Raw genomic sequence first — 13689 nt, 5'->3', positions numbered from 1 at the left:
ACAAGTGTAGGTGAGTCTCCAGGGAATGCAGTTTCAGGAAAGCAGTTCTGGTACGCAGGGATGATTATCAGCTGATGTGGCACAGCAGTCATCTTGTAGTTACCAGGAATGGTGTTGTGGGCATCTGCAGTGTGAGTTGTCCTTGGGTATCTGGCTTCCTTAAGAATGGCAGAGTAGTTCTTGTTTTCCCCTGAGGTAATGCAGGGCTGGTAGCTATCCTCTTCTCAAGTTGCAAGTTCTTCAACCTTGTTTTCAGCCTCCGGGCCATCCAGCGCCTGAGAGGCCAGGGAGGCCGGGGCGGCTGCTGGGGCCGATATTTGCTCTTTCTTTATGGTGTTCTTTGACATACAAAAGCTTTATTTAATTTTTTTTTTAATTTGCCAGAGGATGTGTGTACTCTCCAGAGAAGGAGCTAGAGAGAGGAAGAGGGAGAAAGCATCCTTCAGTGAGGCATGTTCACTCTGCAGTCCCTTCTCCATTTCTCCACCCTTATCAGTATTGTAAGCACATATGCATATTTGCCTGGCATGCTTCTCAGGCAGCCAGGTCCAGGATTCAGGCGGCACTTGGCTCTCCCAACCACCAGGTCACAGGACACCTTTGATCAAGTCTAATTTGTTTGTTTGTTTGTTTGTTTCTTTACGATAGTTACTTTTGGTATCATATAAGATTCCCTCACCAATGCTGAGACCACAGAGGTTTACTCTTACTTTTTTCCCCTAAGAATTTATAGTTTTCTTTGTGTCTTTGACTCATCTTGAGTTTAATACATATATATGGTGTGAGGTGAGAGTCAACTTAATTTTTTTGCATGTGGGTATCCATTTATCTTACTACCACTTGTTAAAAAAGACTTTTTTTTCTCCATTGACTGGTCTTGGCACTCTTGTCAGAAATCAGTTGTTCATAAGCCCAAGGGTTTATTTTCTGGATTCCCAATTCTATGTCATTTCATTTCTCCTATGCCAGTACCTCACCGTCTTAATTACTCTAGTTATGTTGTAAGTTTTCAAACAATGACATATGAATCCTCCAACTTTGTTCTTTTCAGGATTTATTTTGCAGGTTTTTGGTCTCTTGAAACTTAATAGGAGTTTTAGAATTTGCTTGTAGTTCCTACAAAAAAAAAAAGCCACCTGGAATTCTGGTAGGGATTGCATTGAATCCGTAGATCAATTTGGGGAATATTGCCATTCTAACAATACTAAGTCTTCCTACATTCTTTTTTAATCTAAAAATTTTAAAGTGTAAAAGTTTTGTAAATTTAATAATTCTCTTTGTTATTTTTTTCTTTGACTCTTGGATTATTTAGAAGTGCATTATTAAATTTAGAAGTATTGGGGGGGGTTGTTGTTACTATTTGTTGTTACTGTTCTTAGTTACAGTTTGGTCAGAAGAACAAACACTGATGATTCCAGTCCTTTGAAATATATTGAGATCTGTTTACTTTTCATATGTTTCTTTGCTGCAATTTTTATTCACTATGAGTGTAAGGTTTTGTTTTATTTTGTTTTGTTTTGTTTTGTTTGTATCCTCACTAGTTACTTTAAATTCCTTGTGTCCTTATTCTAACATTTGGGCCTTCAGGTGATCTCTTGAGAGTGGGTCTCACTTTCCTGTTTTTGCTCATGTTGATGATGTTGGACTATGCCAATCCCTTTTTCCAGTCCTAGACTAACCATCAGTATAAGTATTCTTTTGGTTGTTCTCTGGTGCCTTCAGATAGTTGTGTTCTATGTGTGTCTTTTTTTAAGACATTATAGTTATTTGTCAGAAATGTGGTTGGTTACTTTTGTACTAGAATTGGAATCATGATTTAAGTATAACTTAAAATGTTTAACGGTTACTAATACAAGCTCCACAGTGACTGACAGGGTGAGGATGGACTGGAGGTAAGGGGTAGAATTGAGATACGTTTTCTTTTTTTTAAATCTTAACCAGCTTTACTTGTTATTCTTTAATCAGGCAACATTCCATAAAGTACAGTCAATGTTCTTGAGATACATTGTCTGTTATCAAGATCTCAGTAATTGATGCAGAGTTTGACTAGTCAAAGAACAATATAAGCTTATGATCTGAAGATGTGTGTGGATTGCCCTGATAAAATGAAGACCTGAGTCTAGAAACCGTTAAAAATGTTTACCAGCATGGGTAGGGAAGGGTGGGTGGACCATAGCACTGCATCTTGTAAGTTCTTTTGCATTATTTCATCTCTTTTACTTAGATATAAGTTGATAGAAGAAAACTTAAATTACAGTAAGCAGGACCTCTCCTGACCACCACTGTCTAATGCCCTCCATGCCTGATTGGATAATGGTGAGGGGTGACGTTTATTTGAGAATGAACATGGAGTTAAACTGTGAGTAGACGCTTTAAAACAGCTTTCGGAGGTTTTCTGTGCATTAAAGTCACGGCTTTCGGTCTGTTCTGTTGAGCCTCTGGCATGTGTGTCAGGCTTCTCCTGGAGCAGTGGAGGAGGAGGAGCTTGGAGGAGGAGGTCATGCCCAAGAGGGAGAGAACTGAGTGACTGACCTCTCTTCCCAGAGGGCACTTGGAGAGAAACAGGACTTCCGAGCCCTGCTCTGTAAGAGTAACAGCCTAATGTCTAGTCACATGTCCAAATGAACCCTTCCAAACGGCTGTTTTGAAGTTGCTCCTTTCACTTTTTGTTGTGTCTGTAACATCTTTCCTTATCAGTCCCTGGATGTGCCAGAGTTCATCAATCCAGGTGCATCCTGAAGTCAGTGGCCCGATAAAGATGTTGGCAGGTGTCAGTCTGACAGCTGTCCTCCTCAGCAGCTCTGCACACTTGACCGCAGCCTCTTCCTTGATGTCAGCAAATCACTTAGAGACCACTTGAAGAGTCTGAACTGAAAGAAAAAACAAACCTTTGATACCAAGAAAGCTCAGAATCAACCTTACAAAATGGCTGGGAGCAGATTGGAAGAAAATCCTGAGGGACCAGCAGATGGTGTGATGGTTACATCACTGGACTCCCACGTAGTTGACCACAGCTTGAGTCCTGGACTCAGTGGCTTGAAACTCATCTCAGACACATGTGAATACATGCTCAAAACCCCGAGTGGAGAATGGAGGAGAAGGGACTGCCGCATGGCCATCTACACTGGGAGGTGATTTATGTCTCTCTGTCTCTGTCTCTCCAGGGAGCATACTTGCCCTATAACAAAAATAACTCTAAATTAAAAAAAAAAAAAATCCTGGGGGTCAGTTTTGAACTCCAGCTAAGTGGTAGTAACAACTTCAGTGGCTCAAAGGTGACAGTATATGGGAGGACACAGATTCCTTACCAAAGTCAGAGCAGTTCAGGAGACACTTTATGCAAACATATTTTAGCAACTTCTTAGCAACTTATTTAACTTTCCTTTGTCTACTTCCAAAAGTGTTATAATAAATTTGTGTAAGTCTAAAATAGCTAATCTTTTAGTAAGTAAAAGTAAAAATACTACTGATGAGAATGCATTATCATTTTTATGTATACTTTTAAGTTTTTATTTATTATTATTAATTTGTTATAGGGCATATATGCTTACCAGAGAGAGACAGAGAAAGTGAGAAAGCAAGCCACTGGATCCAGAATTCCATCTGCAGTTGGCTATGTGGAAGTCCAGCTCCTTAACAGTTATGCCATCTGCTGGTCCTGAATTGTGTCATTTTAATTGATAGCATTTTCTTTTCTTAGTGGTACTTAAAAATAATGAGACAGGGGCCAGCAAATGGCACAGCGGTTACATCACTGGGCTCTCACGTGGCCGACTGCAGTTCAAGTCCCAGACCCAGTGACTTGAAACTCACGTTGGGCACATGTGCCTGAATGCCCAAGATCCCAGGATGAGAATGGGGGAGAAGGGACTGTGCCGTGGCCATCTGTCCTGGGGGACAATTTCTCACTTTCCCTCTCACTGTCTGTCTCTCTTTCTTTCCCACAAACACAGGAACCCTAAGGCAAAAACCTCTTAAAAAAAAAAAAAGTAATGATACAAACTATGATTAGTATCTTGGCTGAAAGTTGATTAAGTATATTACAGTCCTTTTAACTCCTATAGTTCAGTAACATTGAAAGCCGTATACTGGATCCTCAGTTGGATCCAGCAGTGAATTTGACGATCCCTGTGCTTGAAAGGTTGATTGCTGCAAGGTTTTGCCATTCGGAGCAATGCTGTGATAGTTTGCTGGCCAGGCGTTTGTGTGCCCCATACTGACTGCCCTGTGATAAGTGCTTGAGTGTCATTGCTGGTTCAGAGGAATGCACTGGAAGGTTTTACGGTATTTCCAGGTTTTACTCCAGACATGGTGTTATGGTGTGCACTCTGACCTCTGATGGGGAGAAACACCCTTTTCCTGTCACTTAGCTATCATTGGATTTAATTGTTTCAAATATCTTTGTTAATTTAGTATCTGGAAATAATGTATTACCGAGAAGAAGAGGTCAGGCTGAACGAGAGAACCTAAAAAATCCTGGAACCAAGCACCTGGACTTGCGTGCTGGGCAAAGCCCAGCAAGGTGCATAGCTGGCTGCACACAAAGGTGCGGGGCATCCCCAGCATCTGCAAACGCAGAGCACACTGAAGACGAAGGTGCCATGCTCTGTGAGAGCTGAGTAGGTGGCGCAATAGCTTGGAGAACCAGAGCCAGAGGGCAGCAGCCCGGCAGCAGGAGACAAGCTGTGTGTGCCTGGTGAGGAGAGGGCAAGGATGGGAGTTGCCCTCGAAATCTGAACGCCCAGTACTTGACGGAAATGGGAACTGGGAGCAACTAGGAAAGCACTTGGGCCGAGCTCTGGGTATGAGCAGAGTGGGAGGGTGTGTCCTGAGAGTTTGCAACCTCCGGTGTGTTTGGGGTTCAAATTTGTGTTATGGGCTTCTTTGGAGGTTTCTCCAGGCTGGGAAATGAATGTGAAAGCACTACCTGGAGTGTGTTTTACAGCACAGGAGAGAGTTCACGTGAAGTCAGTATATAAAACCAACAGCAGAACTAGATCCCCAGGATCTTCAGAGAGAAGGATCCTGACAGGGCGGCTGTTGTAACTATGTTCAAAATTATCAGTGATCTAAAAGAATCAAAAACATAAGTAACAAAACTCTATGGGAATTTTTTTTTTCTTTTAAAGTTTTCTACAGGGTACCTGTGCTCATAGAGAGACACAGAGAATGATAGGGAAAATGAGAACTCACCCCTCAGGGATGACCATGCTGCAGTCCCTTCTCATTCTCCTCTCAGGATTCTGGGCACACACACACACAACACCTGCTGTGATTTTTGAGCCTCTGGGTCTGGAACTTGAACTGCTCGGTCAGCCATGTGGGATCCAGCCCCCTTAACCTTCATGCTACCTGCTGGTCCATGGGAAGTGGATTTAAAAAAGAGGAATTCTGTAAGTAGAAAATTAAATCATTCAAATTAAACAGCAAATTTGACATAGCTAAAAGAGAATCGCTTAACCAAGATGGCATGTCAGGAAAAAGTAGCAAGTGTGAACAAAGTTAAATGATAGAAAATAATTGAAAATTTTAATTGAGTCATGAAAGATATGAAAATGTCCCACATACATGTTGGACATAAAAGAACTAGCATAGACGGAAAGGGTCCATCTTGTAGGGTCCTTGCTCACAACTCCTCCCGCCACCAAGGGAAAAAGAAATCACATACTCAGTTGCAAAACTCATTCCTTTTTTTTTTTTTTTTTTTATTTTTTTTTTTTTTATATTTGCAAAGGGCTCTACCTTTCCCGGGGAGAAAAAGAGAGGGAAAGGAAAAAGACCCGCCGGGGAGCTGCTTGTCATACCACAAGTGGCTCCTTCATCCCTTCTTTTTGGGATTTTGGGCACATACACATACACACACACACACACACATTTGGTATATTTCTCAAGCCACTAAGCCTGGAATTCAAACCTGTGCTCAGCCATGTGGGATCCAGCCACATTAGTCACCAGGCCATTAGTCTCAAGTCTTAGTAAATTCTAGAGAAACAGATAACGTTCTCCGATTTTTCTCTCATTTCATTTAAAGATGAAATTGAATTTTTTTGAAGGTATAAAACATAAACTTTACAAATCTGAACAGTTGAAATAACTTACAAGAGAACTAATAATGCAAGAAACTATAACTGAACGATTAGGAAAATAAATTCCATACCCGAGTGCCGCAGCTAAAGCAGTCCGTAGGAGAGACTGCACTCCGCAGCAGGAGGGTCTTCGGGAAAGCGTAGCAGTGTGCAGTGCGCAGCGACGGCGTGCTTTCAGAGTGTTTGTGCACCTCGATGAACACACTTTCGTTCCTTCTTCCCGTAAACTTTTTGGAATCCCTTGTATAAATGTTTTATGTAAGTATTTCAAATACTTATATTTAAAAAAGAACAAAAAGGGCTGCAGGTGGCATGGTGGTTAAGGTGCTGAATCTCACATGGCTGATACCACAGTTCAAGTCCTGGACCTGGCAGTTTGGAAAACACACCAAGCACATGTTCATGTGTGTCTAAATCCAGAAAATAGACTGGAGGAGAATGGATTTTGGTGTGGCCACCCCCCCAGGGGGTGATTTCTCACTTGCTCTTTCTCCATATCTATAACAAAAGTCTAAACAGTAAATAAATAAATGAATAAAATAAAATAAGAACAAAAGGAGAAATTACAAAGTTAATTAACTAAAGCAAGGTTTTATATAGATAAAAGAAAGAACAGTGTGAAATAAAGATAACAATAGTAAAAATTAATAAAGCCCAGCTGGTTCTTTAAAAAGACTAATAAACAAGCCTCTGGTAAAATTATTTGCAAAGTAACCACAAAATCATAAATAAGGGAAAAGAGCAGGAATTTTTCTTTAAAGAATTATTTATTTTTAATGTTATTATTATTATTCACAATTTTGCTATAGGGCACATGTGAGAGAGAGAAAGTGAGAAAACAGGCAAGCCTCCAGGTCTAAGACTCGAACTGCAGCTGGCCATGTGGGAGTCCAGCACCTTAACTACCATGCCACTTGCTGGCCCCAAATGAGAATTTTTTTTAAAAGTGAAGGCTGAATACACATGAAAACATGGTTATAAAAGAGACTCCAGGAGGAGCAGCGGTGCCGCGGTGTGGAGAGCAGAGAAGAATCAGGTGTCTCTCCTCGTGGTGTATACACACTAAGTCTACAATGAGAAAATCAGCTTTCAAAGAAAACACGGTGAAATTATTGTCTTGAGGAGGGGTGAATTTCCTTAATAAGATGCAAAGCACAAGCCATACAAGAAAACTTGGGTAAACTTGATGATAAATTGAGTTATCTTCATCCAGTGGCACTTAGGAAGGGAATCATACTCCCAAGAAGATCGTTGTATGTACACGATTGCTAAAGGATGGTTCTTCACAACAAATTAAAAGCTACAAGTCTAAAAAGGCTCTATTTTTCAGTGTGGCAGAAACACTTTACTATATGCTCTCCTTTTTAAAAAATGTAAGGGTTTGTTTGTTTGTTTGTTTGTTTTTTGAGAGGTTTTGCTGTAGGGCACATGCACTCACCAGAAAGACAGAAAGCAAGAAATCACCCCCTGGAGAGATGGCCACACTGCAATCCCTTCTCCTCCATTCTCCTCTAGGGATCTTGGGCACGCATACACATGCCTGGCATGAGTGTAAGCCACCAGGTCCGGGACTCGAACTGCGGCCGGCCACATGGGAGTTCAGCAACATAGCCATTATGCTAACTGCTGGTTCCAAAACTATAGGGTTTTTTTAAGAGGCAAAAATTACCTACTACAAAATGTATACATCTTAGGTGTATGATTTGAATTTTTTTGACAGATATGTAAACTGTAAGCAAAAACCTGACCAAGATATGGAAAGTCCCCTAAGTTCCCTTTGTTCAGTCTTCGCATGTCGAAGCAACAGAAGAAACCATTTTTCTGATTTCTGTGACCATAGATTAGTTTGCCGGTTCTAGAACTCAACTTTAGTGGAATTACATATGTCTGAACTTTTCATTGTGCATGTTTTGAGAATCATGTGTATTCTTTTTTTTCTTCCATTTGCTGTAGGGTGCATGTGCTTACAGGGAGGGGAGAGAGAGTGAGAAAGTGAGAAATCATCCATCCTGGGGGGATAGCCATACCATAGTCCCTTCTCCTTCCTCCTCCTCCTGGGATTTGAGGCCTTACACATGTGCTCCGGCAAATTTTCAAGCTGCCGGGCCCAGACACGTGCAGCCAGCTGTGTGGGACCCAGCCACCTTAACCTCCATGCCACCTGCAAGCTCTATTAGTTACTTTTTTTTAAGAATTATTTTATTTAACTTATTATTATTATTACTATTATTACTACTATTATTGTTTTCCAGTTTGATCAGACAGAGAGGGAAAGAAAGTGAGAAAGCAAGCCATCGGGTCCTGGACTCGAACCTCAGTCAGCCCTGTGGGAGTCCAGCACCCTTAACTACCATGCCACCTGCCAGCCCCATTATCTTTTAATTGCTGATAATTAGTATTCTACTCTGTGACTATACTATGATTTGCATAAGAAGCTGCCATACTATTCCCCAAAACAGTTGTACCATTTTATACTCCCATTATTAATGCCTACACCAACTTGTTTTTCTTTTTTTGAAACATGAAGGGTTTGACTAGACACAGTACAAAGGAGAAAAAAATGATAAACTTCCAAGGTGGTTTGTCCTGCTCCTACCGGAGAAATGCATACTAAAACCACAGTCAGGCACAGTGCTCGCGCGCAGGCAAGGTTGCAGGCTGCGAAACTCAAGCACTGCAAGGACCTGTGCAGCTGCTTTGGAGAGCAGCTCTGGCAGACTGCATTGTCGCCCGGTAACTGTGCTCTGTGTAAAACTCGTGCACGTATGCAAGGGCCCCACTAGGTGGGTTCTTTGCAGTGTTGTTTGTAAGTACTAAAAATTGGTACTGCTCAAATAATCACTCACAAGGGCCATCTTCAGGAGAACGGAGAAACTATTCTCAGTACACTCTGTACATTACATACAGTTGTAGCTATCGTAAATGTGACCCAAACCAAATGACAGGGGCCAGACACAGTCACGGGATGCTTAGTGAGGCGTTCCTACATAGAAAAGCTCCTGCCCCAGTCTGGCCATCTCCCTGAGTACACAGGCAGTGCCTGCCCGGGGTCTGGGCCACCCGAAGGTTGGTGTAGATGGCTGTAAGATTCTATTGGAGGTGCTGTCTTTTGATCAGACAGAGAGGGAAAGAAAGTGAGGTGCTATTTGTCTTCATCTCCCTGATTCATGGAACAAATGAACCAACTTAAAAACAACAAGGGGGCCGGCAGGTGGTGTGGTGGTTAAGGGCACTGGACTCCTACATGGCTCACCGTGGTTCTAGTCTTGGACCTGGCAGTTTGCTTTCTGTCCCTCTCTGGTCAGATTTAAGTTAAAGAAAGAAAAGAAGGAAGGAAGGAAGGAAGGAAGGAAGGAAGGAAGGAAGGAAGGAAGGAAAGGAAGGAAGGAAGGAAGGAAGGAAGGAAGGAAGGAAGGAAGGAAGGAAGGAAAGAAAGTCCAATAAAATAATTCTTTAACAAGCAACAAAAGCATAACAAGTGGTAGATGCAAATGCCTGTATTACATTCATGTAATCTAAAAATGTAGAACACCCAATGCATTTCATATATAGTTATCCAGTAAAATATACAAACATCCATAGAAATGATACACACCAAACTATGGGGGTGTTTGCTCCTAGGATTAAGAGGAAGGAGGAGCTGGGTTATGGAGGAAAACATAGTCTTTCAGTTACAATTGGTCACATTTTATTTCCTGGAAAGTGGGGGTGGGGGGTACGTGGTCTAAGAGGCAAGATGGGGATAAGTTTGTCAAAGCTGGGTCAGGAGTGCAAGGTACTTGTTCATTGTCATCTCGGGTCCCTGTACACTTGAAGCATTTAATAAAATGATTGTTCTGAGACATAGTTCTTTGATTACTACAGAGGTTGAATGTTTTATCAGGTTTTAGGTTTTGAAATACATATATTTCTTTACCTTTTGATTCTCTGTTGGTATACTTTGCCCATGTTTCTATAGGGATTTGGGTTTTATTGTGTTTTAAATCACCTTAATTTGGAACTAGTGATGGCAGTAATGGGTAAATGGGTTCGTCACTGGACTTTCACGTAGGTGACCACGGTTCAAGTCCCAGACCCAGTGGCTTAAAACAGTGGGCGTGTGTGCGTGCGTGCCCAAGATCCTGAGAGGAGAGTGGAGGAGAAGGGTTTGCAGAGTGGCCCTCCCCCCTGAGGGTGACCTCACTTTCTGTCTCTCTGGCGAGTACACACACCCTATAGCAAAAATATCTCTTTAAAAAAATTACCTTAATTTATTAAAGATAGTAACTCTCTGTTAGTTTCAGGTTCTTTTTACTTAAATATGTTCAGTAGTAACCACTGTTACCATCTGTGATGCACGTTGGTTCCCTTAACTGTTCCCCAAGTCACGTCTATAACTACTGTACCAGCGTACACCAGTCAAACCAAGCACGAGGAGCCGGGGTCCCTCCTTCCAAGTCGAAAAAGGGGCAGACGCCCGGAGGAGCCCAGTTCGTGGGCCTGGAGTTATACAAACGACTTAAGGAGTTTTTGAAGAATTACTTGACAAATCTTCTTAAGGTAAGATGTTTTACATATATACTGAACATTTATAATTGAATGTAAAGAAAAGGGAAGTTAAATCTCTCGCTGCCAGTCACTCACTGAGTCAGGCATTAACACATGCGTGAAGATGTGTTGGTACTGCTGAGTTTTACCTGTCGCGACGATGACATCTTCATAAGCCACGTTCTGGTTTTTGGTTAGGTAAATTAGAAGTTTTTGATAAACTTTCTCTGTAATAGTACTTTCCTTAAATTATTAACCATTTGATGAACCTTTTCATATAAAACAAGTAATTAAGTATTTAACTTACCTATATTTTGTATCAAACCTAATACGGTATTCTCGATCAAAACGTGTAAACAGTTGTAAAGCTCGTTAGCCTTGGCGATCACAGTTTTCAGTGCAGTCGTGTTTTCACACATGGCCGTGAAGTCTCACGCATGCTCCAAAGCTGCGTCCTGGACGAGGGTGCGTTTCTCAATGAGCACCCTCTCCCTTTGGCTGTGTTCTCCCACCCCGGCCTTTGCTTGGCACTGGTGGAGGCCTTGCCCTCTCACCTCCACCTGTTTCTCCGGGGTCCTAATCCCCGGTAGCAAAGGCAGTGTGCTGCTCCCATTCCACAGGTTGGCATGGGGCTCCTCCAGGCCCTGCCTGTGTTACGTAGAATGAGAGAAGACACCTGTACTTCTTCCTGGGAAGCTAGCGAGTTGGTGGGGAGTCTTCCATGTAGGTACTTAAGAGGTTTTTGAATTACATAGATAATATGCAGAAACTTCCACCTGCTGCAAACTTGTTTTTTTGTTGTTTTTTTTTTTTTCATTTTTTAAAGAATGATTTTTTTAATTTATTTACTTACTTACTTATTTTAACTTGACCAGAGAGGGACACAGAGAGAGAGAGAGAGGGAAAGTGAGAAAGCAAGCTGCCATGTCTGGGACTCGAACCACGGTCAACCACATGGGAGTCCAGCACCCTTAACCACCATGCCGTCTGCCAGTCCCATGTTTCTCTTATTTTATAACTAATTGGGAACTTAAACATCGTTCTAAAAGACTGTCGTCGATTGACCACAGACTGTGATGAAGGTTTCAGTCTTGCTTGTCACTTTGTCCTTGTTTTACTCCCAGCACTTTGTAAAGTGAGCGCTGTAATTATCCTGTGGCACTTGCATGAGGAGCAGTAGGCTGTGTTACGTATAAAATATCGATGGCCGTGTCATTGGTGGAGTTTGTATATTTTAAAAAGTCACATGCCAGTACCAACAGATGGCATAATGATTGCGTTGCTAGTCTCCCACATAGTTGACCACGGTTTGAGTCCCAGACCTGAAGGTAAAAACTCACACCAGGTGTGTGTTCATGCGTGCCCCAAATCCCAAGAGGAGAATGGGGAGGAGAAGGGAGTGCGCCATTGCCATCCCCCCGGGGGGGGGGGTGATTCCTCACTTTCTGTCTCTGTCTCTGTTTCTCTGGAGAGTGCACACACTCTATAGCAAAAATCTCTCTTAAAAAAAAAAAATCATATGCCATAATCCAGAATGGTTTAGCTCTGCACCTCAAGGTTTGTTTTCAGTTATTTAAATAAGCAAAAATTTGGTTGCGTCAAGATATAATTGGGTTTTTATGTGGCTTGTTGGATGGCACAGATACCATATATTTACAGAGCTTCTCATCTGTCAAGACCTTTTATTTTCCACTTGAAGACCCTGAAGCTAAGCAGTTTCAGGCTTGCCCCAGGCACCACTGCATGGAGGAGGCCCTGCTCTTAGGCCCCCCTTCAGTGTCTCTGTGCTATGGCATGTGAAGGGTCAGTACAGGAAAAAGCTCAGTTTCCAAAGATGAGACTGACTTCCTAGTGCCATTAATACCTAAGGAAACATTTCAAGTTAGTTTCCTCAAAGATTTGTGGTTCCATTTGTAAAAATAATTTTGGCAAAAGCCCGTATTCTTCTTGAGCTCTTGTTAACAAGAAATAGCATCGTACCATTGTATTTGTTTTCTTTTTATAAAATGCAACAGATTGTCACAAAAAGTTGAATATTTTGATAACTTGTAAATAAATTTTAAAAAGGAAATGAATTTAATATTTGTTTCCAGTAACATTAATCTCTATGTATTATGTAGTATTGGTCCCATAATTTAAATTGTTACTAGGACCTACGCATGTTTTAATAGGAAAAATACAAAAACAAAAGTGATTTTGAGGTTGAATTACTTAATAATGAAAAGAAATTATTCTCATTTTAAACACTCAGAGTTGGGGCCAGCAGGTGGTTAAGGACGCTGAATTCCCACATGGCCAACTGCATTTCGAGTCCCAGACCTGGCAGATTGCACCCCCCCGCCCCCGAAAAGAATTATTTATTTAATTTTATTTATTTATTAATTTATTTCAATTTGAACAGGGTAGAGGGGAGTGAGAAAGCAAACCACCAGGTCCGGGACTTGATCCTTGCTCAGCCATGTGGGAGTGTCCAGTACCTTAACCACCACGCCACCTGCTGTTCATCCTGGCAGATTGCTTTCTCACTTTCTTTCTCTCTCTGTCCCTCTCTGATCAAATTACAATAAATAAACAAAGCTAAATAAAATTCTTTAAAAATAAATAAACAAACAGTCGGGGTTACAGTTTAATTTGAGATAAAAGAACTTTTACTGTATTCTTATGAGAATTTATAGTATTATATTTTCACATACAGAATAGCTTGAAGAACCTGTCTAAAATCAGATGCATTGATGTATTTTAGTGCAGTAGATTTGTTTCCAGTAACATTAATCTCTATGTATTATGTGACAAATTAGTCATCTTAAAGTTTCAGTTGCCTTGTTTTTAGGATGGAGAGGACTTGATGGATGAGAGTGTCCTGAAATTCTACACTCAGCAATGGGAAGATTACCGATTTTCAAGCAAAGTGCTGAATGGAATTTGTGCCTACCTCAATAGACATTGGGTTCGCCGTGAATGTGATGAAGGACGGAAAGGAATATATGAAATCTATTCAGTAAGATTTTTTAAAAAACCTTTCAAATGTGTATTTCTTCTCCCCCTGCCCCCCTTTATGAGAGCAGGGAAGGGAAAG

At 41.4% G+C, this 13689-nt stretch overlaps 1 protein-coding gene across 1 annotated transcript in view; it reads left to right on the top strand.

The window, feature by feature from the left end:
• CUL1 (cullin 1) overlaps positions 1-13689 on the top strand; it is a 65042-nt gene that overhangs the window by 11860 nt on the left and 39493 nt on the right. The window contains exons 2-3 of the mRNA XM_014583352.1: positions 10451-10625; positions 13444-13611. Coding sequence (XP_014438838.1) covers positions 10451-10625; positions 13444-13611 — 343 coding nt within the window. The remainder of the gene's footprint in view (positions 1-10450; positions 10626-13443; positions 13612-13689) is intronic.

This window comes from Tupaia chinensis, unplaced genomic scaffold, assembly GCF_000334495.1.
Source record: "Tupaia chinensis unplaced genomic scaffold, TupChi_1.0 Scaffold000010_1, whole genome shotgun sequence".
Lineage (NCBI taxonomy): Eukaryota > Metazoa > Chordata > Mammalia > Scandentia > Tupaiidae > Tupaia > Tupaia belangeri.
The sequence above is the reverse complement of the archived record's forward strand: the minus strand, read 5'-3'. Positions and strand labels throughout refer to the sequence as shown.